Consider the following 26802-nt stretch of genomic DNA (forward strand, 5'->3'; position numbering starts at 1 on the left):
TTTACTGCCAGATGGTGAGCTCCATGAGTACAGGCTCTTGTTTATCCTCAGACCCTAGGCCAGGGCCTTGTGCACAGAAGATGCTTACCTCAATCTCTTTACCAGCCATTTTCTGCAGTCCCACATGTACCTTCAAAGTTATATCCTAAGTGAACACATCCTTTCCTTCACCTTGCCCAGCCCCAAATCTGCTCCCCTTCCCCTGTTCAATCATCCCAGAGAATGGCCCCAACAGGAATTTGCCCAACTCTCTGAAGTCATACCATTCCTCCCCAGCCTTCTTGACTATGCCTCAGCCACCCCAGCCTTCTTTTCATTCCTCAACTGTGGCAAGTTTATTCTCACATCACAGTCTTTGCATCCATTCCTTCTCTGGAATGCTCATTCTCTAGATCTTTACCTAGTTGACTCCTTCTTATCTTTCAGGTCTCAGCTCTCCTCCTGAGAGAGGTCTCCCCTAACTGTACCAGGCCAATTGGTTCCTTTTCAGTCACTCTCCATGCCATTTCCAGCTTTATTTTCTTTATATTTCTGATCACTATTTACTTAAACAATAGTTAATTTGCTTTACTGTCTGTCTTCATCTACTAGAACATAAGCTCCATGCAGACAGAGATATAATCTGTTCTGTTCACCGCCATATGCACAGCACGTGGAATAATGCCTGGCTATAGTCGATGCTTGTAAGCATTTGCTGGATGAATTACATAGACGAATGGAACATCATTTAGTATATTGGCCATCATTAGGTCAAAATCCACCTAACTACTCAGCTAGAAATTTTATACTATCTCTCTTTTTCATTATCCTGTAGCGATACATCATTATGTTTTGTCAATCAATTTACACAAGCAACTCTCAAATCTTCCCATTTTCTCCATCCCTACTGCCTTTATTCTAGGGATGGCCATCATCATCTCCTTCCTTAATTACTCAGTCTGCTCAAGATGAGTCTCAAAGCCTCTAGTCTTAACTCCCTTATCTTTGTTCTACTCCTACCTTGCAATCTGTTTCTCATGCTGCAGTCAAAGTGATTTTCTGAAACCACGAATTTGATCTGATCTCAACATTCTCATGTTTAAAATATTACAATAGCTCTCCACACCTAGGATAAAGTCAGAATTTCATTTCATGGTTAACAAGGTCTGGCCTTTCCAGACACATTTCTTGTTATCCCTCTTTGTTACTTACGTATCCTTGAACGTGGCATTCTTTCTTGCCCTAAACCTTCACGCCTGCTATTTCCTCTATAGGAACTTTCTCTCCTCCCTACATGAACCTACTCCTTCCCCTTGTTGACTGTTTAGTCCTCGCTTAAATGTCACTTTCTCAGACTTTACCTAATCCCTAATCTTTCTTAGGCCCCCCTGAAGTATGCTCCCATGGTACCCAATATTTTCAACATGTCAGACTTTTGCAATGGCTTACTTTCTTGCCTGTATTCTTTACAAAATTGGAAGCTTAACATGGGTATCTCATCTCTGCTTTGCAGCATTTAGCATGATGCTGGCACAGAGTAGGTGCTCAACAAATATTTCTTGAATAATGAATGATGAGTTTGATAATAAATGAAAAAGAATCACTGTAGTTGAATATTTTGCACACCATTATCTGATTCTTATAAATATAGATCTCTATGTTGCTTTGTGACCAATGACATTTGTATTGTGAACACCTGCATTTCTTAACAGGGTATTGGAACTGATGAGTTTACTCTGAACCGAATAATAGTGTCCAGATCAGAAATTGACCTTTTGGACATTCGAACAGAGTTCAAGAAGCATTATGGCTATTCCCTATATTCAGCAATTAAAGTAAGTCTACTTTTAAAAATAGCAAAACATATTTTGCCCTTCTCTACCCATCTCCTTACTCTTATATGCCTTAAAATATAAAAATATATGACTTAGATTTCTCTCTCCTTGTCAATGCATAAATGTGTTGTCTGAGCTTAAAATAGTAGCAGCAAAATGTCCCTTATTTTCAGCTCTAAAATCCCAGGCATATAAGAGACACTCAATATATTTTTAGGTGTACTAGCCACTAATTTTTCTTCTTTTGTGAATTACATATGCAAGTTGTTTACCTGTTTTTATATTGTACTGTTTTTATTTATTTCAGTCTTTATGACAATGTAAGAAAAGAAAAATACATATTTTAAATTTCCTCTCTGTTTTACATGAGACAGCATGGTTCTGCAGCTTAGAGTGCTTTTCATTTCAGCATATAGGAAACTTTCTCATTTTATTTAACAGCTGTATATCATTCCATTGTTTGTATATTTGTACCCACCACAGCAAACAGAGGCTTCCAGTTTATTGCTATTACAAACAATGTTGTATAATGCATACACAACTTCATCAGGTACGCGTATATCTTTGGGATGAATTCTCAGAAGTAGGATTGCTGAGACAGATATAAATGCATTTTAAATTTTGACAAATATTACTAATTGAATTCCATTGTGCAATTCCATGAGGAATGTATGAGTCCTTCTTTCTCCATAGCCTTGGCACAGAGGGTATTTTCAAACTTTTAGGTTTTTAAAACATTTTTTAGAGATGGGGTCTTGCTGTGTTGCCCAGGCTAAAGTGCAGTGGCTGTTCACAGGTGCGATCATAATACATTGTAGCCTAGAACTCCTGGGCTCAAGCAGTCCTCCTGCCTTAGCCTCCAAGTAGCTGGGACTATAGATAGGTAAACTTTTGGGTTTTCATAATCTGATAGGTGAGGAATTGTATCTCAGTGTAGTTGTAATATACCTTTTTCTTAGTATAAGTGAGGCTGAATATATTTTCATGTTTTAAATAACATTTGTATTTCTCTTTCTGTGATCTGACTTTTTACATTCTTTGTCCACATTCTTTTGGGTTTTTGTTCTTTTTGGTCAGTTTCTAAGACCTTTTTCACATAAGGTAGATTAGCCTTTTGTCTGGTCATATTTTCCCAGTCCGTTCTTTGTCCTTTGACTTGGCCAGAAGTATTTTTTTGCAAGCAGAGGTTGCACATCTTATTTAATTAAATTTATCAATCTTTTACAGTATTTTAGTTTTTAAAAATTCTGGTCCCTTCTGTTTCTTTCATTGTGGATGAGAATCTTCCTAAAATGGGCTCCTTGCTTTCTCTTTTAAAGCATGAAACCCATTTTCATTGTTTTCAGATCTCAGTTGATATATTATACATAGAAACTTCAAATAAATTACAAATTATTTGAATTAATAGGGCAGTAAGGCTGACAAAAATTGTACAAGAGGCTCTGTATGTTAAGCTCATGGTTCAAAAGTCATAGTCCCAACAGAACGATGGCAACTAGTTACTGGAGAACTAAGGGGCTAACCCCACACCTGTTCAGCAGCCTTCCATTGATTTACTTTTCTACCTCGGTGCTCCAGACCACATATGAAAGTCTCTAGTAAATGAGTTATAGAGAGTGTTAGTCCAAGCTGGTTCCCTGGAACAAAGTGGAAGCTGGGGTTGGTGAATGGAGCAATCCACCATCCTCGCCTCCAAGGCCACACTGAGCAGGGGAAAAGATAGAGTCAGGGCTGCCTTCGCAGAGGACTTGCAGGCTATGCAGACCTCTCCATCTCTTTGCTACTCCATCTACCCTTGAATGTCTCGAGGAAATCAGCACTAGAGAGTGCTGGACCCAGGTGTACTCTCCAAGGTCTAAGCTGAGAGTTGGGGCCTAGAAGGCGATCCAGGATGAAGAAGGAAGCAGCAGCCAAGCAGAGAGTGTTTGCTCTGAGCACTGAGGGTCCAAAACTGGGAATGGAGTCCATGCTGATTAGACCCCCTAAGCTGTGGATCATTATGCACCATGCATATCCTGATCCTGGGTAGCAGCACCCTCTCTCAAGCCCCTACAAGGCTGGAGCCCTACCTCTGTGGGGGAGCTTACACCCAGCAATGTCCCCTGGGGACACCTGGCTTAGACCACATTCCAGTGTCCCTGCCAGCAGCTGGCGTCTTTGATCCAACCTTCGCTATGGCCCTACCCACAATAGCCACCCTTGAACAGGCACAAATATTAGCCTGGGTCTTTCTGCAGCTATCTTGGGAAGGTTCCTGCCTCTGACTTTACAAATGGCCTTTGAATGAATGAATGAATGAACATCAACCAGTTAACTAGATTTATTCACTAAAATCTCTCTCTCTTTTTAATCAGAGTTTTTGTTTTTGCACTCAACTTTTACAGAAAGAGATGCTGAGATGCATGCATAATTTGAAATCAGGAACTTACTCAAAAAGGCAATTCTCAGACTGTGCCTGGGCCTTAGCACAAATTGCATCAACTGCTCACACTCAATTCTATTTGAATCAGTCCTGACACATCACAATAGTTTCAATCATCAGAGGAAGATTCAATAACATTAACCATATTGTAGCTACTAAGGCAGAAAAATAGACTCACACATTTTCTAAAGATTGTCAGTAACAAGGTTGAGACATAAAGAGGGCTTTCATTTCACCCTCAGCAAACCAGAAAATTAAATTAACCAGTGGCTCTCCGTTCCCCAGTGGTCTGGGTAATTGAGGCTTATTGTATTAGAAAACATTTAAACTATTTGTAGTTTGATAGAAAAGAAAAATCCATCACTGAAAACTTCAGTTTGCAATTTGAAATAATACAAGATTTCTTTATTTCTACCACCTAACATATATTATTAAGTAATCTCATTACATTTTTGCTATTGATGAACACGATCTTTTTAGATGGTTGTTTTTGAAATTCATGGGATAGAGTTCCATTTTGCATATCATCTCAGCCTGTCATCCTGCCTGTTTTCTTCCTTCCACCTATTGTTTAGACATTTCTTTGTCCATTGACACCTTTCTCGGGGTGACTGGTGGGAAGGAGAAGGCAAGGAAGAACAGAGGTGAAAAACCAATGTGTACCTCTTATTACTTTATAAGAAGATATTATGAAAAATTTTGATGAAATTATGTTCTTTGGTAGTTTTCCTTCGTCGACAAATTCTGTATTTATTTAATAAATGGCACAATTCCAAGCTTTTTATGGGAAAATATAGTAGCCACTCACAATCGACTCATAATCTATGTGGAGACTTGAGGTAGGTATAAAGAAACAATTAGAAGATAATAATTGAAACAACATATAATTAAATACTAGGTTGTTGAATATAGAGCTAGTACTATCTGAATTGAGAAGAAAAGAAGTTTGGGGTTAGAGAAATGGGTCTTGAGTCTGCCTTTCAAGTCAACAAGCTTGTGTTGAGTGTCTCCTATGGGCCAGGTGCTCTGCTGGAGCATTTACCTTTAAGACCCCAGATCAATAGGGTCTTAAAAGTAAATGCTCTAGAAACAGGTATGGGAAGAAGCAAGAGGGAAAGAAGTAATAGGATTTGTTTGATTAGAGGGTCTACCTTGGGGAATATTGAGAAATAAAATCCAAGTAGCAAGATGAGTTCAGTTGAAAGAGAGCTTTGAGATCAGCGAATTCATTCATTCAATTAAAAATATTTATCAAATGCATATTATGTGCTAGGCTCAGGGTTACAATTATAAGCAAAGGGGGTGGGCTAGGGGAAGACATTTTCTGCCCTTATGGAATTACAACTATGTTAAACGTAAAGGAAAGTGACATTGTGCTAAAAGATCCTATAATAGGAGGACTTGACTTAGAGGAAAGGCTTCTATGAGAAAGTCATGATTCAGATCTGGAAAATAAGTAGATATTAATAAGGCAAAATGTATGGAGGTAAGGGAGCCAGTAGAACTTTCTAATAAAAGAAATGACAAATGCAAAGGCCTCGTGGTGGAGGAAGCATAATGAAAAATGAGGATGTGGGGGCCAGATCATGCAGGACCTTTTTGGCAATGTTTAAGGAATTTTGGCTTTAGCTTAAGAGTAAGGGGAAGCCATTGAAGAGTTCTGGGCACGAGCTCTTGAAGAGTTAGTATCAGGATCATGAAAAGATCCCTGTGAGATCTTCTTATTCTGAAGAGTAAGAAGGGCTCAAAAGATATTTAGGAGTTGAAACTTAAGGGACTTGGTATAATATCTTGGTGTGAGGAAAGGAAGATAGCAACGATGACACTCAAGTTCCTAACTTGGAAAACAGATAGTGGCGCCATTCCTTGCAAGAGGATCAGGTTTTAGGTTGGTTTTTTTGTTTTTGTTTTTTTTTCCTTTTCTTTTTGGGGAGTGGGGGAGGTTTATGAGTTTGGTTTCACATGTGTTGAGTTTGAGCTGTCTTTGAGCCATGTAAGACATGTGGAGAGGTCAAGTAAGCCATTAGTGGTGTGAAATATACTTTGAGCTACTTCAATGTATTTTCTTGACTAACTGGTAGAACGCCTAATTGTTTACAAGTCTGATCAGAGATGTCTAGAAGGAGCTCTTTTAATACAAAGCTGGAGCACTATTGTCTTGTCCGCTCTGCTGTTGCAGAGCAAGACAGGAAAACCAATAGCATAAGAACTACAATCTATATAAAAAAGAAGAATATTGAGTCATATATTTTGTGAAACAGACAAATGAACAAGAAATAAAGAAAACAGAACAATATATATAAACGCCTATTGTGTCTTACTGTGAAAGTAATGCTTAACTTCTTCACTAAATGAGCCTTCTCTGAGACTTCCTTTATATTACCACTTACTCTAATATTCACCCCAGTGACAGCCGTTTCAAATGTGAAACTTAAGTGATAAGAAGAGCTCACTGGTTGGGTTGCCTCAAATAAAATAAAAATAATGTGAGCATCTTACACAATCCAGGTTGAAAGCCAATTTTTACCTCCTGTGAAGTCTTTTGCGTTACAAACTTGGTATCTTTGCCCTTTAAGCCTCAACCTTACATAGTATCTTTTCTGGACAACAGTCTATTTTTGGTTGGCCTTGGGAAAAGGAACTGATACACATATTCTTTAAAAATGTGGTTCATTTCCCTTTTCTAAGTTAGGCAGTGTAGCAGGGTATTAAGGAGACAGGATATAGGGATTCAAATACTGCTTTTGTCACTTATTCTCGATAAGATTTGGGGCAAGTTTCCTAACCTGTTTTTCTCATTTTACTTATCTGTTAAATGGGGGATACGTATAGTACCTATTGCAGAGAGCTTTTAAAAGGGTTAAAGTAGTTAATACACATTAAGCCTTTTGAATAGCAAGTGTTTGATAAATATTATTAAAACTAAAATTTGAAGTTTTTTTTAGAAATCAATATTATGTAAGTGATACAATCTTATTTTATGAAACCCAAATTGAAATTTAACCGCAATATATCAGGAAGAATCTAAATATTATTTACTGTGAAGAAGATGCTGGTCAGAACATAATTACACTCAGGTATGAATGAATGATGGAATTGCAGGTACGTTTTACTAAATGGTATAGCTCATGAGTCTCACACCCAGGTGAATTCCCTAGTGCTATAGGATTTGATGCATTTATGGTCTCCCATTATTTATACTGTATTTGTTCTTCATTGATTTTGTTCTCTGCAGTCGGATACTTCTGGAGACTATGAAATCACACTCTTAAAAATCTGTGGTGGAGATGACTGAACCAAGAAGATAATCTCCAAAGGTCCACGATGGGCTTTCCCAACAGCTCCACCTTACTTCTTCTCATACTATTTAAGAGAACAAGCAAATATAAACAGCAACTTGTATTCCTAACAGGAATTTTCATTGTTCTATAACAACAACAACAAAAGCGATTATTATTTTAGAGCATCTCATTTATAATGTAGCAGCTCATAAATGAAATTTAAAATGGTATTAAGGATCTGCAAATACTATCCAACTTATATTTCTGCTTACAAAGTGAGAATCTTTATAGTTCTAATCCATTAAATATAAAGCAAGATAATAAAAATTGTTGCTTTTGTTAAAAGTAATTTGTTTGTTTGCTTTCAGAGCTTGCCAACATTGTTTGATGCCTGGTGCCAACAACTAATATTTTAAAACATGTTTCTGTATAGAAGCTGTTACTGCTTCAGTTTATCACCTTGTTAATCACACTTTTCTTTAAGAAAGGAATAAGATGAAGATGTATGTGACCCTGGCCTACCCTTTCTAGTTGTGATCAAGCTGTAGGAGTGGCAATGCATGATAAGTTATTTCAGCTTTCAGAAAACATCTGCTGAAGGATTAATCTAACCACTTCCTGTCTGAATGGCAAGCATGAATTATGGTTGCTTCATGCTAAATACTACTTTCCCAGAATGGGCATTTAGAATCAAGCCTCTAAGGTTTCCTTTTCTCTTGATTTGGCAAAACTATGCATTTAAAGAATCCATTATGCTATCTTTGGGTGGGACCTAATATGAAATAACTGATATGAAATAGATAAGGTGAAAAAAATTCCAGTTAGAGTTATTTTCCTGGACCAGAATAGAAATGATCGTACTGGCCATGTGCAGTGGCTCACGCCTGTAATCTCAGCACTTTGGGAGGCTGGCAGGCGGATTGCTTGAGCCCAGGAGTTCGAGACCAGCCTGGGCAACCTAGTGAGACCCTGTCTCTGCCAAAAATACAAAAATTAGCCTAGCGTGGTGGCACATGCCTGTGGTCCAAGCTACTTGGGAGGCTGAGGTGGGAGGATTGCTTGAGTCAGGAAGCCCATTTGGCAAGTTAGTTATGTAATCAATACTATAAATGGCAGTCATAACTAAGATGATGGCAGGAGATAATGAAAAAAAAACTACTTAAATATTTGGGAGATAAAATTGAGTAAACATGGTATTCAAAGTTACCAAGTGTCAGTCAAGTATGCCTTCACAATTTTGGTGTAAGTGATTTAGTGAGTAAGTATATCACGAAGCAATAAATCAATGTTAATACTCATAGAGTGCTTACTATGTATTAGGTACTATGTTAAACAGTGTAGTATATTTTAATTTGTTAATCCTCAAGGAACCTTACAATGTAGATACCAACACAGATATAGAAATGGAAGCTTAGAGAAATCATGTAACTTGTCACTGTAAGAGCCAGGTAGTCCAACTCCAGCGTCCAGGCTCTTAACCACTGTTTTGCCTTAGAATTTATCCCATCCCAGGGCCACTGTTGTGTTCAATGCCTAGTGCTTAGATTAGAACAGTGTTCAGCACATAAAAGGCATTTAATACAGTGAATCTTTATTTTAGATCTCATTTATCCTCAGAGTTGTTATACCACTTATGTATTAAGTACTTTCTGAAACAAAGCATGGTTACATGTGTCAATATTTCCCCTGTTTTGGAAGTGAGGAAAATGAGACTCAGGTTAGGTATGTAGCCCAGGGTTACACAGTGGGAAAGCCAAGGCTTAAGATCCAGGTCATCTGGACTTTAAAACTTATCTGTGGCTGGGCAAAGTGGCTCACACCTCCAATCCCAGCATGTCGGCAGGCTGAGACAGAAGGATCACTTGAGCCCAGGAGTTTGAGACCAGTCCGGGAAACATCAGGAGACTCTGTCTCTACGAAAAATTTAAAAATTAGCTGGGCATGGTGGTGTGCACCTATAGTCTCAGCTACTCAAGAGGCTGAAGTGGGACGATCACTTGAGCCCAGGAGTTTGAGGCTGCAGTAAGCTATGATCGCACCACCGTACTCCAGCCTGGGTGACAGAGCAAGACCCCATCTCAAAAACAAAACAAAACAAAAAACCTTACCTGTGTATGAGTGAGTTTGAAGAAGGTGAGAACTTGAAGACAGTAGTGATCACATAAGAGAATTCTGCAGGAAAAAAAAAAAAAAGCCACAATGAGGTACCCCTCTAACCCTTCTACTCACATCTGTTTTGCCTTGTACACATTGGACTTCAGGCAATTACCTTTCTAAGCCACATATTCCTCATCTTTAAAATGGGACAACAATAGTACCTACCTCATAAGATTGTTTTGATAAATAAATGAAAAAAAAAACACTTAAAAGGTATTCCACATAGTGCACAGCACATGGTAAGCCCTTAATAAATGTTAGCCTGTATCATATAATTATTATAGAGTAGTATTCAATGGCCACATTTTTTATTGCCTCCAATTTCCACAAGGTGGCATGTCAAGTTCAAAGTGAACCCCACGGCCTTGCATCCCAATGGCAAAACCTACTTAACTTGCTTCAGAATAACATGGCCAAGTCTAAACTGTTGGAAACGTCTTCTATAGAAGGTTTGTCATGGTTCAGAAATCTTCTTGTCACTGTAAACTCCTTCTTAAGGAAACATGTGGAACATTTAATTTAATCATCTGGCTTCTCTGGATGCCCAGGACCATCTTCATTTACATGAATGTGCATTAGCTCTGACATGGATCACCTGCACAATTGAGTGCATTCATGTCATCTCATTAAGCACTAAGTTTAATCCCTGAAGATTGAAAGAAGAGAAAAATAGCCAGCTGCAGAGAGTCCTGGGCTCTGTGGTTGGTGAGCTGCAGAAGCAGAAGGTTTGTACACTTCACTCTACAGTAACAGAATGTTTGGTCTATAAATCAGGAGCTGCAAAAATGGCAAATGAAGATGTTGAATAGGAGATTCTCTAGCCTATTTGTAAGAATGTATTGAGGAAATTTTTAAAATAGTGTACAGCAGTTCAGACCTTTCTTCCATGTACCTTCCCCTTTTTCCATTTCCCCAATTTCATGCCGTATGGATAACCCACAGTTTTACTTTGTCTTTAAAACATTAATTTTGGGGTCATATCAAACTGGGTTCAAATCCTGGCTTCACCACTTATGGCAGCAGCGTAGATAACAGTGCTTGACAAATACTTAACCTCCATACAACTCAATTCTTTAGCTGACAATAACAACACCTACCTTAAATATGTGCGAGGATTAAATGAAATAAAGCATGTGAAAAATTTATCTCAATAAAAATTAGTTACAAATAACTGCATTGGCATGGTGAGTTGCCAGTGAAGAGCAGATAGTAAGTGTTCAACAAGCATTTGTAGAATAAATAAATGATACTTGTTTCAGTACTACTCAGCGACAGTAACTCTAAGGCCTTGGAAGCTTCAGAGAACTGTCAGCTGAAATCAGTGTTATTAATATGTTGTCAGTGTGTCCTCCAACGGTAAGAGCCAACTGTGTTCACCTCAGTGACGAGGTTACAGGATCTGAAGAAAGTTTTCTAGTCTTATTTCCTGCCCATCAGTTGACAGTAGTATGACATGTGAGGGAGCGAGTCGCTTACTCTTTCTGTACCTTAGTTTCCTCACCTGTAAAGCCAGGATGGCCATGCATGTGTCATTCATAGTAGGTGTGAGGTTTCAATAAGCCAGATTAGGTGATGCACTTGCCACAGTGCCTGCACCCTTTAAGTGCTCAATAAACATTAGCCATTATTCTCTGGCTCAGTTTGGAAGACTTACAATTGCTTATACAGTGCTCTAATCACTTGGGGGATTTTGAGCATGTTGTAAATCTACCTCTTCTAGTTTGCAATTAGGAAAGAAGATAAAGCAAACTTCTTGGCAATTTCCTGCCTGTGAAACCTTGTGTTTTATGAGCCACGGAAAGTACCCCAAATTTTTTTTCAACCCTACCCCCAGCAAACTGACAAACTCAGATCTTTCCCACCCACTCTGTATGTCTCCCGTGGGACTGTGAGAGTCAAGCAAGTACAGGTTGCCGTGTGCTGAAGTCTTTTTACTGGTGCTATATTTCTTTCAGTTTCATCAAACTCAGCTTTGTGCCAGTTCGACCCACCAGGGCCAGCCCTCCTCTGAAACCAAAGTTTGCCTATTTCTGTAGAGTTTACAAAGTCAACAGTGAGAGAGAGAAGAATTTCAAATGAGGAGGAGGGTTACAGAGTAGGAGGTAACATTGAATGGCTGCTACAGTAAACTGTTAAAAGAAATCCCAAACCTGGAATACCAGAGCAACCCATTCAGCTGAAAGGTTTTATGACACAACCATGCATAAGAAAAAACTAGCTATCAAAATGTACATATGACCTCTTTGGGCATAAACTTTGTGGAACTGGATGTGGCAATAAATAGTGGTCCAGGCCAGGCATGGTGGCTCACCCCTATAATCCCAGCACTCTGGAAGACCGAGGCAGGCAGATCACCTGAGGTCAGGAGTTTGAGACCAGCCTGGCCAACATGGTGAAACCCTGTCTCTACTAAAAATACAAAAAAATTAGCTGGGTGTGGTAGCGGACGCCTGTAATCCCAGCTACTCGGGAGGCTGAGGCTGGAGAATCGCTTGAACCCGGGAGACAGAGGTTGCGGTGACCTGAAATCACGCCATTGCACTCCAGCCTGGGTGACAAGAGTGAAACTCTATCTCAAAAAAAAAAAATAGTGGTCCAAGGTGACCTGCAGAGCATCAGACTTGCTGTGAAGCAACAGATGTGATTTGCCAATTGCTACAATATCAACCACCAGACAAAAGGAAGTTTTGAAAAAGAATATTGAGATAAAATCAGCTCCTACAAAAAAGAGCATGCCACAGTGGGGTAGAAAGTAGAGAAGAACAAAGGTCGCAAGGGTAGGAAGTTGGTGAGAATTAGCCCAAATCACACCTCCTTTTAGAGAACTGCAGCAATCCGCAGAGTAACTGGCTTACATTGGTGCCCCTGGCCACAGACCTCAGAAGAGTTTAGAGATTTCCAAAGTTGCATTTAAATTTTTTGTTTTGTTTTGTGTCAGAGAGCCAAGTCCACAAAGAAAATTCCAGATCATGTCTGCAAATTCTATTTAAACCGGTGTTAAATAGAATTTGATATCTGATATCTTCATGAAAAATATTTTTCTTGGTTTTTATCAGTCAAACCAAACTCCTTCCGACGTTTATTCTTCCAACATTTATTACACGGTAACTAGTCCAGAAACTATGCCAGGTGCTGGAGTTATAAAAATGAAGAAAGCTACACATTTCCTGACTTCAAGGAGTTGACAATCTGGGGAACAAGCAAAGGAGAGGAAAGACAGATACTTGGCTAATTAGCAAGGACAGCATAGTGGTGGTAGTGGTGGGTGGGGTTGGGGATTAGGCAAATGTGGCTTCCACACAAAATTCTCACACTCTTTGCAACTTGCAGAGTTAAAGGATAAGATATTTGAAGAAACTGCCAATTATTAGGTGTTCAGTTAAAGACTGTTAAAGTTGTACTGCACAGTGGTTAAAAGTCTGGAGTCAGCCTAGCTGGACAAATTCTAGCTCTAACAGCTCTAAAGTCTCTAGCTGTGTGATCATGGGAAAATTACTTAAGCCCTTTATGCCTCAGATTCCTTCATCTGTGAAATTTGAATGATGGTAGTAATTAGACCAACCACCTAGGATTACAAAGATTAAATGGATCAATGCATGTAAGTACTTAGAATGACCCAGTACATTGTAAGCATATGTAAATGCTAGCTACCTAAAATTAACTATAGTAAAATATGATATGTACTGTAACTGCTATTAAAAATGCTGCGGACTACTAAGTATCAGAAATACTGATAGAGATACAAATAGATACAGATACCACAAAAGATGTTTATGATATTTTGCTAAATGGAAGAAAAGTTGCTTGACAAAACAGAAAAAGAAAACCAGTGTGAGACAACATAGCAAATGCAAGGAGGCATGTCTGCTCATTTCTGCTTGCCAGCATAATTTCACAAAGCCTAACTCTGTGACGACGTGCAGCTCTCCAGAAAGATGCTTTGAAGGCAAAGCAGGATAGAGCACATGGCCCCATCATGTCTCTTGCCTTAGTCACTAAGTTCCTTAAAAGATAAATGACCCTATTCCCTGCCTTTTCTTACAGGTAAGGTAACATCTGATGGGGTTAGTGATGATGCCTCTAATCTATAACCAGCTGTACTCTTACACCCAAACTTTGATGTGATTCTGCTTTAATGTAACTTCTGCACACGTTTGATGTGATTTTACACGTACTAAACCTCCACAACCCATATATAAACTGTGAGCTAAAACACTATTTCAGAGCAGTCTGACAGAACCTCTTTGAAGGACTGTTCCCAGGCTTTAGGCCTCAGTCTATAGTCTTCAGTGAGACTTCTAAATACAACAACCTTTAATTCTTTACAAGCTTGATTTTTTTTTTTCTTTAGTTGACACCAGAAAGGCTGGGAAAATGTACACGACCATGGTAACTGTTTATCTCTGGGTAGTAGCATTACAGCTGACTCATTTTTCTCTTTTTGTCAAAGTTGTGTTTTCTAAGTAAATTTAAATTTATTGGCTTAATAATTTAAGAATATCTTTACGTGACATATAAGAAAGTTTGGTTATTAAAAGGCACCTAGAGCTCAAATGAAGGATTAATCAAGTATGCAGGGCAGGATTCACCAGGAATATCACCTCTGAGCTAGGTATTAAAGGAATTGATTGGTAGGGCTTTGAAGATATAAAGATTAGTAGAGATGAGAACAAGCTCCCAGTATTTGATAATATTGGAAAATAATGTATCAAATAGTACATGAGTTAAGTGGGCTGTTAATCCTTTTTTCTTTCTTTTTTTTTAAATGGTGACAAGGTCTCACTGTGTTGCCCATGCTGGGCTCGAACTCCTCAGCCTCCCCAAGTGCTAAGATTACAGGTGTGAGCCACCACACCCAGCCGAGTGGGCTACTAATCCTTAGTGAAGAGGCCATCACTGGGCACTGAATATCAGAGTCCATCCTTATTTGTGTGTGTGTGTGTTCCTCTTGTTTCTGAGGTATCTAATGGAAAGTCTGGCTTCTCTGTTTCTCTCTTTCTCTGATTTCAGAAATCTTATTACGGGATCCTATCTGTTGAAGATAACTAGAGATCAGTTTAAGTCTTCTCCATGCTAGAGCTTACAGAATAGATGCTAATTCTATTGCCTGCTTTCCCAGATACTGACAGGTAATAAGAGGGCCAAGTAGACCACCCTGTCATGGATTGGAGCCATGTAAGACCCATCCTGTGTACACTCAGAGCTGACTCTTTCCTAGGAAGTGAGTGGTATGGATAGACATGCATCTTTTCCAATTCTTCCTGTGCCTCACCCCAGTCTTCAGGACTCCAAGGAGGTAGGACCAAAAAGCACAGGGTCCCTGAGTGTTATTTCAGATCCTCTGTGTAACCAGCCCACACCTGAGCCTTCTGTCACTGGAAAGCTCCATTAGGCAGCAATGACTGGAGAATGTCTCCAATTTATTCAAACATGTTTCTAGAGAGAAGACGGTGGTGGGGAGAAAAGCACTTCCTTCCTCTCTCTACCTCCTGTCTCTTCCTAACCTCCTCTGCTTTAATTTCTGGCTAATCTCAGCACTGTTGACATGAAAAAGAAGTCATTGCACTGTTTAGTCTACTCTGAATTATTTCAATATGGGGACCTTCCCTGGGCACCAGGCAACAAACTGTCATTCTTGATTTTCTCCTCTCTCTCTCTTCTGGATATTGAGTATGTAGTTTGGCTGGACCAGGTGCTGCGAAAAACTTCTTGGGAGGCCCAAGGCTTCCCAGAATCTAGAATCCACCCAGAGAAAGTCCCTGTGAGGAAACTTCACAGATCTTTCTCTGGTTACGTCTCTGGGAACACTGCACTTGCCCGGCTTCTCCTGCACTGCTTTTCTTGGCTTCCTCAGTGTGATGGTCCTGTCTTCTTTCTTCAGGAAAAACAGGCCCCCTGGCCTTCCCTTTCCTAGATGTGAAGGAAAGATGCCACAGCCATACAATGTTGGTTTCAGTACCACCAACTTGCTGTGTAACTTTGGGCAAATTACTTAGCCCTGCTGATTCATCATTTCCTTTTGTTTCTAAGATAGAAGTAATAATTTATTCAATTCATAGTGCCAGGAAGACCCAGGTGCCAGGAAAGAGGGAATGCTTAGATCTGTTGTGGAAGATACAAGGAATTAGATGAGGAAACACAAGTAAAGGACTTAACACAATATCTGAAATATGTAGTCATTGGCTATTATTTACATCTTTCCCTAATTTCCCAGTCTCTTTTGCCATATCAAGTATATGCATAAGATCTTTTTTATTTTGAAAGACTTAATCATTATGGGAAAATTGACAAAGGACTGCAAATTCTGTATAATCATGTGGAACTTTCACAACTTAACCAACTACACCACATTCTTGACCTCTCTTGCAGGCAGAGAGAATTCAGCTCCCTTTGGACTTTGGCTTTATGACCTCGCATGCTCTTCTCAGCCAACTGACCTGAAGAGCCAGTAGGCATTGACTTACATTCTTTCAGAGGTCCTCTTGTTTCAATAATAATAAGCACCATTTCTTAACACTCACTATGAGCAATTCATATATTTTATCTCATTTTGACTTTATAACAACACCATGAGACAGGTAACCTTATCTCAATTTACTAGTCGGGAAAGAGGCTCAGAAAGGTTAAGACCACTCTAGATTTAGTTCTGGAGCCACAAAATAAACTGAGATTTCTATACAGTAGATCCAAAATCTATAAGCTTGACTCTCTCATGCTGGGACCATGATACAGCAGTAGCAACAGTCACAAAGCTCTTTACTTTAGAGGCCCGTTTCTCGGGCTCTGGGGTTGGGAGGTAGGTCTGAACACTTGGCTGTCTCATAAATTCTCTGACTTCACACACTGAGCAACTTCACCACACATCACTGGCATCTAACGGTAATACTGAAGTCTAAATAAGTTTCTCAGAAGCTTACATATCAATAATATAAAGTCATCTAGTACAGGACAGAAGCCACCTTGATAGAGCCAAGTCAATATCTTTCAATCTGACAAGACTGGTCAGGAGGCTCTCAGAACAGAAGATAACATCTTCTGCTTGCTGAGCACTGTACTATCCAAACTTTGAAACTATAGACTGTGCCACAGCGGGGCACATGTGCAAGCACAGAGTTGGAGCCCTGAATAAACAGTTCACCATTACTTACAGAATTTCCCTGGTTCCATGTTTCCCCCTTTCTTTTTTGGGGGGAAGGATGTGACTTTTTTCTTCTTTTTCTCCAGCAGTAGCAGTACTGAAACCATTCAGCAACGAGGATTTGGCAGCTTCTAAGGGTCATGTCGTTGGTGGGTGCAGTTTGAGTTGAAGTGATTGCAGACGTGCAGACAAACACACAGAGACAGAGGTTCAGCAGGGCCTGGACCTAAGCCCTGGGGAAAGCTACAGTTACTTCAGTGGAAGGAGAGTAGAAGCCAACAGAGCAAATGGAAGGAAGAGCAGGAAGATGATGCCTCACTCCGGAGGAGAAGCACCAGAGTTGCTCTCTGTACCTGCAAGCCAATGGAGAAGTTTATCATAAGACAGTAATGAACTAATAACACACCGCTGACGGGTGACACACAGCAATAGTGGCAACTGTTGAAGAACTACTGTGTGCTCAGCATCACGCTACATGCTTTAGAGAAGCCCTTAGGGCACAGTGGAGTTAGAAGTACGTTATTTATTAGGAATGACTGTACACAGGATTAAAAAAAAAAAAGAAATAGGTCATTTATCCTAACTCTTACAGCAACTAGCTTTGAGAAAGTGAGCAGCTTATTCAATCTCTCTGAGTACTAATTTCATCTGAAAAATTGGAGTAATAATATCCATATTACTCATTCAGCCTATCGATGTGAACTGAAGGCCTACTGTGTGCTAAGCACTACTCTAAAAGCTGCATATACATGTAAAAATTTACTACCTGTTCGGCTGGGCGCGGTGGCTCAAGCCTGTAATCTCAGCACTTTGGGAGGCCGAGGCAGATGAATCATTTGAGGTCAAGAGTTCGAGACCAGACTGACCAACATGGTGAAACCCAGTCTCTACTAAAAATACAAAAATTAGCCGGGCATGGTGATGCACGCTAGTAATCCCAGCTACTCAGGAGGCTGAGGCAGGAGAATTGCTTGAACCTGGGCAGCAGAGATTGCAGTGAACCTAGATAATGCCACTGCACTCTAGCCTGGGTGACAGAGTGAGACTCCATCTCAAAAAAAAGAAAAAAAAATTCAGTGCCTGTTTTCATGGAACTTACAGTCTATAATAAAGATAAGAATGATCAATTATATTAAATGCCTGGGATTTGGCACTTATTTCATTTAATCCTCACAGCAATCCTATGTTTAGTGTGCTCTTTTCACGTCAACATTATCTGCTGTTGTTAAATGAAAATAAGTCAAGGCAGATCTGAGAAAACTATTGAGTACTAGGTTCGTCTTAATTGCGAAAGTGGCCATCGTTAGTTGATGGTTATGTATAATTAGTTAGTTTGAGAATGTGGGGTATATATTTCATATTCAAAAGCGAACTCCTGCCTCTGTCAGTCAATATTTGTGGTCCACCATCATTCTTAGCATCTAGTCCAACGCCTGGCACGTATTAGGTTATCAATACATAATTGTTAAATTAAATTAAGTACTTATTATATGCCAGACATCACTTATTCTGCAAATTGCATTTTATCAGATCTTTGTTCTTAGAAATTATATAAGGGCCTCTGGGAGAAACAGTAAGATTCTGGCCTACTAAGCTTTAGTGTGCTGTGTCAGTAGCAATGGAGTCAGGGAACAGTTGGTCAAAACCAGTCTTAGATGAAGAGTTTTTTCCCTTCTCTGACATAACCCCTCTATTTCTACTCTGAACCCATCTCTTATTACCCAGGACATTGCTAATAACGATGGGTGGTCCCAAGGTTCGGCCCTTGCATTTCTGCTCCACTAGAAAATACTTGGATTTTTGAGTCTTTAAATCACAGTTCCAGAACTTACTAGCTTGGTAATTTTTGTGAAGTTGCTTACTCTTAATTTCTCAGTTTCTTCTTCTATAAAATTGAGATAATGCCAACTTCTGTGGTCAAGAAGATTAAATTAAAATGATGCATCCAAGAATACCTAAGACAATGAATAAAAGGATAGGAAGCTAGAAACAGGGATAGTTACATTTACAGTAAAGCTAGTTGGATAGGAGACATAGAAGGTTCTTGGTGCCCCATAGATGTCCCTGACACTCAGCATTTCCTACGTTCTGACTCTCCTTACTTCAAGTGCCAGTGACCCTGCTGCAGCCTTTATCTGTCTGTGGGAGCTGCCTTGGTCCACACTTGGGTCAGAACAGAAGTGTCAGGGAGTAACACCCCTGGGGTGGCTCTCAACCAGTGACAGATGGAGGCCATGGATAAATACCACAGGCTCTTGCCTCCCAAGTGAGACAACTCTGAGGCATGATCTATGCTGCCTCTGAGACCCCCAGGAAGTCTGAGCCCCAGCTGCCTGCAGTGACAACTGACTCACAACACACCCTGTACTGGCTTTCTTTCTTTTTCTGTCTCACTTCTGCACTCACTTCCCAGTGCTTCCTGGGATCCCTGGATCCTTTTCTCAGCATCTGTTTCTGGAGGGACACATCCTGAAATAGGAAGGACTATTTTCAGTAGTCACTATAAAGTAGGAGGTGTAACTGTGTGTAACTTTGTGGGGTTACAGGGTGGAGGAGTTGAGAGAAGAAAATGGAGGCTTTTAGGGTAGAAATCCTCTAGAACAGTGATTCTCTGTGTTGGCGTGCTAGGGAGTCACCAAGTGTTTTGGAAGTGAAATGGAGAGGTAGGAGGAGCACTGGGATGGCTCAAGTTAGATGGCTCTGAGGAGGAAATGAGCCACAGCTTCAAAGTTCCGCCTCTTTCTTCAAAGCACAGTTACCTGGAAACACAAATGAAAATGAATGAGAGGAAGATGAAGAATAGGAGCAATAAGAAGAGGAGGAGGAAATCCCATCTAATTTTATCTACCACACTGCCATCTTATTACTACTTTACATTTATTTCCATGGGTTCTTTGGAAGTGAAGTCCAGAATTTAGGGGCACACAGGGAGTCTATGATTCTAGTAAGCAAGGCAGGAAGCAGTGAAGGCAAATAGAATTAGTGAATGAAATGGGATAGATTATGTGATGCAGGAGAGGTTCCAGGGAAGCTAGAGATGGGCTTCCTGGGTGGGGTGAAGGAGATGACAGGCTGTGGCTGCAAATGGGATAATAGATCTCAGAAACAGAGATTACCCTGAGTGTTAACGACACTGACTAAGGCAGGTCAAAGGTGGAGATCCTTAACCCAGGAAATACCTCTGGGGTAAAGGAATCTAAAAGGTTAATGTGGATTCCAAAGTCAATACAGATTATGGCAAAGAGCAGGGCAGAGGAGCAGGGCTGAGTCCACTGCTGAAGTAAGTTTGGGAAGTGAGGATGGAATCCGGTGAGTCGCAGCACTGAGAACTGCACAGTCTTCAACTGAGCAGAGGGTGAGAGTGGGTGAGGGTAGTTCAAGGGTGAGAAAGCACACTGGAGGGAGGAAAGAGCTGGCCGCTCCACCTCACCCGCTGACTTGAGCAGAGAAGATAAGGCTATCATGCTGAAAACAGTTGGGAGAACAGTGATTTCACAGGAGAGCATCTTTCAGGCCAGACGGCAGAAGAAAGAGGATTTAGGTGAATGGGGACTACGATGGTTAATTTTCTGTGTCAAATTGGCTAGACCACAGTATTTGGTTAAATATTATTCTAAGTGTTTCTGTAAGAGTATTTTTTAAATGAGATTACCATTTAAATCAGCAGACTTTGAGTAAAGCAGATTACCTTCCATAATGTGGGTGGCTCTCATCTGATCAGCTGGAGGCCTTAACAGAAAAAGACTCCCTCTCCTTCCCATTAGGCAGAGAGAATTTTGCCAGCAGACTGCCTTTAGACTTGACCAGCAATGCCAACTCTTCCCTGGGGCTCCAGCTGACCAGCTCACTCTGAAGATTTTGGACTTGCCTGCCTGTACAATAATGTGAGCCAATTCCTAAAATAAATCTCTGTATCTCTCTCTCCCTATATATATATGTGTGTGTGTGTGTGTGTGTGTGTGTGTGTGTGTATTTCTCTCTCTATATATAATAAATACATATATAATACATACTATATATGTATGAAGGTATATGTATCTCTCTATATGTATATATAGAATGATTTCTCTAGATATATGTGTATATATAGAGAGAGCTATTATATAGCTATATATAGAGAGAGAGCTATTATATAGCTATATATATAGAGAGAGCTATTATATAGCTATATATATAGAGAGAGCTATATATATAGAGAGAGTGAATACTACTCAGCCATAAAATAAAAATTACTACTCAGTAATGAATTAATGGCATTTGCAACAACCTGGATGGGATAGAAGACTATTATTCTAAGTGAATAACTCAGGAAGGAAAATCAAACATCATACGTTCTCACTTATAAGTGGGAGCTAAGCTATGAGGATGCAAGGCATAAGAATGGCACAATGGACTTTGGGGACTCGGGGGGAAAGGTGGGAGGGGGTGAGGGATATAAGACTGCAAATTGGGCTCAGTGTACACTGATTGGGTGATGGACACACCAAAATCTCACAAATCACCACTAAAGAACTTACTCATATAACCAAACACAACCTACTCCCCAAAAAACTACAAAAATAAAAAATTTTAAAAAATATATACTCATCTTTATCCCGACACAGTCATAAAATTTTTAATTTTTTTAATGGAGGAAGGGGCCCATCCAGGCAAGAGTGTCTAAGGCCAATGAACATGCTAACGCAGCCCTGAAAGCCATTCCTGCTGCTGCCTTTGTAACTGCCTTCTCACGCCCATGAAACTGGTGACTAGATACTGGCGTTTACTGCAGAAAAAGCTCATTGGGCAACAGAGAGCGAGAAAAGCAGGAAGTGATTCTGCCTCATTTTCACCTTCCTGACTCATGCAAGAGCATCTAATCTAGCCATGGATGAGTTCTAGGGCTAGAAATCCAAATGGTTTTTAGATTTCTAGTCTCTCCAGTACTGGAAGACACACATGAAGGAAGCTGGAATGGATGCTGAGTGCCTGTCTCACTGCATCCACCACACTTGTGTTAGTTAGTAGGACTACTACAGGGCCACACACTAAAGGAAGGGAGAGACTGAAGGCACTGATATAAAATCAGTTAAACTTTGCTGAAAATGAAGGAAATGTTGCTTCACTCTCCAGGGAATACTTGTGTTTCTGTGCAGATCAGATCCTGGTTCCATCCAAATTAGAACAGATGCTATTATCACACTGAGCCGGTATATTTCCCCTTGCCTAATTCAGGTAGCAAAAAATCCACAAATAAGGAGATGGGGACAATTCATATTCAAGTAAATAACAGCTTCCAGCTTCTTTTTCCATTTTTCCTTCCCTCTGATCTCATCTCCTACCACTCTTCCTCTTCCTCACTGTGCTCCAGCAACCCCTAAAGCATGCCAAATACACTCCCACCTCAGGGTCTTTGCACTTGCTAGTCCAAAGCAGGAAATAGCCTGACTTTGTCTCTGACCTCCTGTAGGTCTCTCTTCAAAAGCCATCTGACTCACAGCTATCCTATATAAAAGAGCAACCTGAAGCACCCCCTCTTTCTCCCTCTACTTTTCTACACGGGACTTGTCACCTTTGGACACACTCTGTTTTACATGTTTATTTGCTCATGACATATCCACCCTTCTGAAAAATAAACTCTATGAAGACCGGATCTTCGATTTGTTCACTGTTGTATCCTCAGCACCTGTAGTAGTGTCTGGTGCTTATTAAGTGCTCGAAAGTATTTGTAAATAAATGAATGAATAATTAATATTAATATCTTGCCTCTCCTTTTCTCCCAGTTCAATTCATTTTAGCTGCTGTGGTCACCTTCAAAGGTCCTTGAGAGAGACAGTTTGTGTTTAGGTCATGTCAATTAGGTCATGCACACTGAACTGAAACTGAGATGAATGACATCATCAGTCATCAAAATTTAGGTTAAACATTTCCTCAGTAGTTATTCAATATTTTATACATGAGGACAGACCCAAAGAGAAGTACTTGCTTAGGGCCACACAGGGCCAAAATTTAGGTCTTCTAATTCTGAGCCCAGAGTAGTATTGTCTTTTTTCTTTTCTTTTTTTGTTTTTTTTTTTTGACAGAGTCTCACTCTGTCACCACGTTGGAGTACAGTGGTGTGATCTCAGCTCTCTGCAACCTCCACCTCCCAGGTTCAAGTGATTCTCCTGCTTCAGCCTCCCAAGAAGCTAGGACTACAGGTGCGTGCCACCACGCTCAGCTAATTTTTATATTTTTAGTGGAAATGGGGTTTCACCATGTTGCCCAGGATGGTCTCAAACTCTTGACCTCGTGATCCACCCACCTCAGCCTCCCAAAGTGCTGGGATTACAGGTGTGAGCCACTGCACCTGGCCGGCCAGAGTATTTTCTCTACGTATCATAGCAATGTTTATGCTTTTTGTATTCTTATTACCAGGAATATTTGAGAAAAAAATGACTAATATGGGCAATCCTCAATTTTATTATTATTATATTATATTATATATATTTTTAGAGACGAGTTTTCATCATGTTGCCCAGGCTGGTCTCGAATTCTTGAGCTCAAGCGATCTGCCTGCCTCGGCCTCCCAAAGTGCTGGGATTACAGGCGTGAGCCATCATGCCTAGCCCTCTCTTTTATTTTTGTTGAGCTTAGAAAATGACATGGCTTTCTGTCTTCACTTATATATAGCCTAAGTATTGGCATCATGAGTTCTACAACCTCACTTACGAAAGGAATTGGTTTGTGCCTGTTCTCTAGTCACTTCCCCCCTTTTAAAAGACAATGATCTGTTGAGAAGAACCAGCACCACCTACCAACTTTGTTTAAATTCCTATAAGTACTAGTAACAAAACAATTTTGCCAAATTATTATTATTCACTATGATCCTGTCATCCATTGAGGTATGACATCCAATTAGGCAGTGTTAGTTCCTGGAAAACTGAAACACTCACCATTTTGGCAAATGAAAAGTAATTGCTGGATTCACTAGCCAGGACACAGACAAAATTCATCTTGTCCTGAGAAATATCAAAGCTTTGAATTTTTAAGTAAAAGTCTAAAAATGTCTGGTGCTGAAACCATTATTGCCAACTAAGTGGTCCTGTATACTGAATTTTTCTGACTCAAAAGAATTCCTATAGCATCCCACCACCCCCGACCCCGTACCTCATTCTTGTTTCTGTGAGGCTGGCAATCAGAAAAGTGAGTCATTAGTTAGGCTTAACTTTTGGACAGGTATATTATTTGCAAACAGATTGTACCTGAAAATTCTATTCTGAGATTTGAAAGAATTATAGCGGGATTTTCCTGGGATACATTTGCAATGACACTTGACAGACAGAAGAAGGAAGATATGTGTCTAGATAGCTAGAGGGAATCTCAGCAGTTTTAAGGCCATCTAGAACATCAAATCTCATTGGGCAAAATTCTGGAAGACCTGCTAGTGAGCAAAGTAAGAGACCAGCAGTAGGGGCTGATCTTTCCTAGGGATGAGAAGAGGCACCCTCTCATCACTCACCTGAAGGAGAATGGTACCAAATGAAGTATTTTAGACTAGGAGAATGCAGCTAACGCCTAGTGAAGTGACTTTCAGTTTAGTTTTGTTTTGTTGTAGCCAATCCTATTGTTATATGCAGTGTAACTCTCTGGGAAATAGCTGTAATTTCACTAATTTCTCTCCCTCTTGAAGAAGAGTATGGGAATGCAATTGAATGAGAGTATGATATTATAGGATATTGTACTTAAGATCCTTCTGTATGATAAAGACAGAAAATCCTACTTATGCAAGGGAGGAAATTTACTGGATTGTGTAACTGAAAATCCAGGGATAGTATGGGCTTTAGGCACAGCTGGATTCAGGGTTCAAAATGTATCACTAGGTCATGGATTTCCTTCATCTTTCAGCTCTGCCTTCCACAGATTGGTTTAAGTCTCAGGTTCTACCTGGGAGCAAGCTGACTACACAGAAGTGCCAGCTTGATATTGTCCCAGGTTCAAGTCCACTGGGAAAAACTGCCTGCCTGGAGGATGCCAGACTCTCATTGGCCAGAGTGTCTCTGGGATGGGGATGGGGATGGGGAAAATCCCATAACCACTGGGATTGAGTATAGTGATGGAGTAAATCACTAACTAAAAAGTGGAAAGTGTAACAAAGAATGTCACAAGGAAAGGCCAAGTAACCAGAATGTTCATAAAATAGGGAAAACTTAATATCTGTTCATATTCAAATTCACTGCATTGAATATTGTGTGACATCCCATAACTGAGGAGATAGCAATGTGTATTCATCAAGGTTGAGAGGACGGGCAACATTGGGCTGGTGGAAAGGAATATAGAACTACGCTTCAGGATTGCTGAGTAATCATCTTGTTTGACCACTAAGTTTCCCATGTGATACTGAGTAATTCATCTCACCTTTCAGGTTCTCAGGCTTTTTTTTTTTTTTTTTTTCCATCTGTTAAACAGAATTGCCTGTGTTACTTATCTTACTGGGTTACTGTGTATCTGAAATCAAATAAAACATCTAATAATAGTTTTATTAATTTATCATGAAACATATTTCCAAACAGATATTATGTATTTTGTTTCAATAAAGGATGATGAGGCAAATCTACCCAGTGATTTTTCACTTCTGAGAGTTGTGCAGTTCTTGAATTCCTGACTGCAAAACTGAAGCAAGTTTCCTTCACTGATTCTAACAAGTGAGTCCAAAGTTTAATCAGATATTCGTTTACTGACCTTTTACTAAAAAAGAACATTTGAGGAATTAGCACAAGATCTGAGATGAAGGTAATCCACAGATTTTTCTTTCATTCGTATTCATTTGATCTGAAAATGTGTTTGAGCACCTACAATGTGATGAACGATATAGATGTGGTCCTGCATTCATGGAGCTTAGAGTGAAAGTGGCATTAAAATATTAAACTAAGCTGGGCGAGGTGACATATGTCAGCTACTCAGGAGGATGAAGCAGAAGGATAGCTTGAGCCCAGGAGTTTAATGCTGTAGTGTGCAATGATCATGCCTGTGAGTAACCCCTGCACTTCAGCCTGGGCAATACAGCAAGACCCTGTCTCAAAAATATATATATTCAACTAACAATGAAATGAAGAAATATATAATTACCAACTGACAAAAGCTATAAGACATTAGAGAAGCCTCTCTGGTTTAGTGACAGATAATCTGAAACCCAAATGATGAGTAGACTTAATCATTAGGAAATTGTGATGGTGAGGGAGGGGACTGGAAATCAGAAATGTCCCAAACAAAGTAAAATGCTGTTGAAGATGTTCCATATTGGATGCCTGTTGTTTTTGTTCACTCAGCATCCCTATCCCCATTCTTTTGGTAATCTAAATTCTTGTAGATTAGGCTGCTACGTGACCAAGACCTGCCTGCAGTACTCTTTTCTCCAGGGTATTGATCAGTTCAGGGATGGACACTTGTTTTAACCTAGCCAGACAAAGTGTTGTTCTCTGGAGCCTTTCTTCTATAATATCAGGAAAAACTGAAATATTTAGCTGCAGTTATTAAGCTAAGAATGTGTAATGGTGTGAGAGTCAGCCAACTGTATAGTTAGAGAGAGCACAGTCTACACCAGACTACCTACTTCCAACACCAACAGCAAGCTCAGGAGGTTCCCAAAACATACCTTTGATAATCCACTGGAAGAATTCACAGAGCTCACAGAAAGTTGCTGTACTCTTGGTTACAGCTGACTGCAGGGAAAGAATACAAGTTAAGTGAAGGCCAAGGAAGAGACACATGGGCCTGGAAGTGAAGCGGTATCATTGTCTAGGGTAAATACCCTGCCTTCATTGTCTCACACCAAGATTAAGGACATGGACACACACACACAGGGAGTGAGTTTAGGAGCAGAGATTTAACAGGCAGGAGAGAGAGAGAGAGAGATGCCTGAAAAGGAAGTCTGGAGTGTAGTGGGAGGGCACTGGATTTTATAGACACACTTGAGGAGGCGGTGTCTGATTTGCATAGGGCCCACAGATTGGTTGGACCAGGTGTGATGTT

The 26802-nt window shown here is 40.0% G+C and overlaps 1 protein-coding gene across 3 annotated transcripts in view; it reads left to right on the plus strand.

Moving 5' to 3' along the window:
- ANXA3 (annexin A3) overlaps nucleotides 1-7866 on the plus strand; it is a 59057-nt gene extending 51191 nt beyond the window's left edge. For all 3 annotated transcript variants that reach the window (XM_009240124.4, XM_063723471.1, XM_054554108.2), the window contains 2 exons: nucleotides 1692-1814; nucleotides 7472-7866. In XM_009240124.4, the coding sequence (XP_009238399.1) occupies nucleotides 1692-1814; nucleotides 7472-7531 (183 nt within the window). In that variant the 3' untranslated portion in view covers nucleotides 7532-7866. The remainder of the gene's footprint in view (nucleotides 1-1691; nucleotides 1815-7471) is intronic.
- Nucleotides 7867-26802: the final 18936 nt, after the last annotated feature.

Source organism: Pongo abelii, chromosome 3 (genome assembly GCF_028885655.2).
Source record: "Pongo abelii isolate AG06213 chromosome 3, NHGRI_mPonAbe1-v2.0_pri, whole genome shotgun sequence".
Lineage (NCBI taxonomy): Eukaryota > Metazoa > Chordata > Mammalia > Primates > Hominidae > Pongo > Pongo abelii.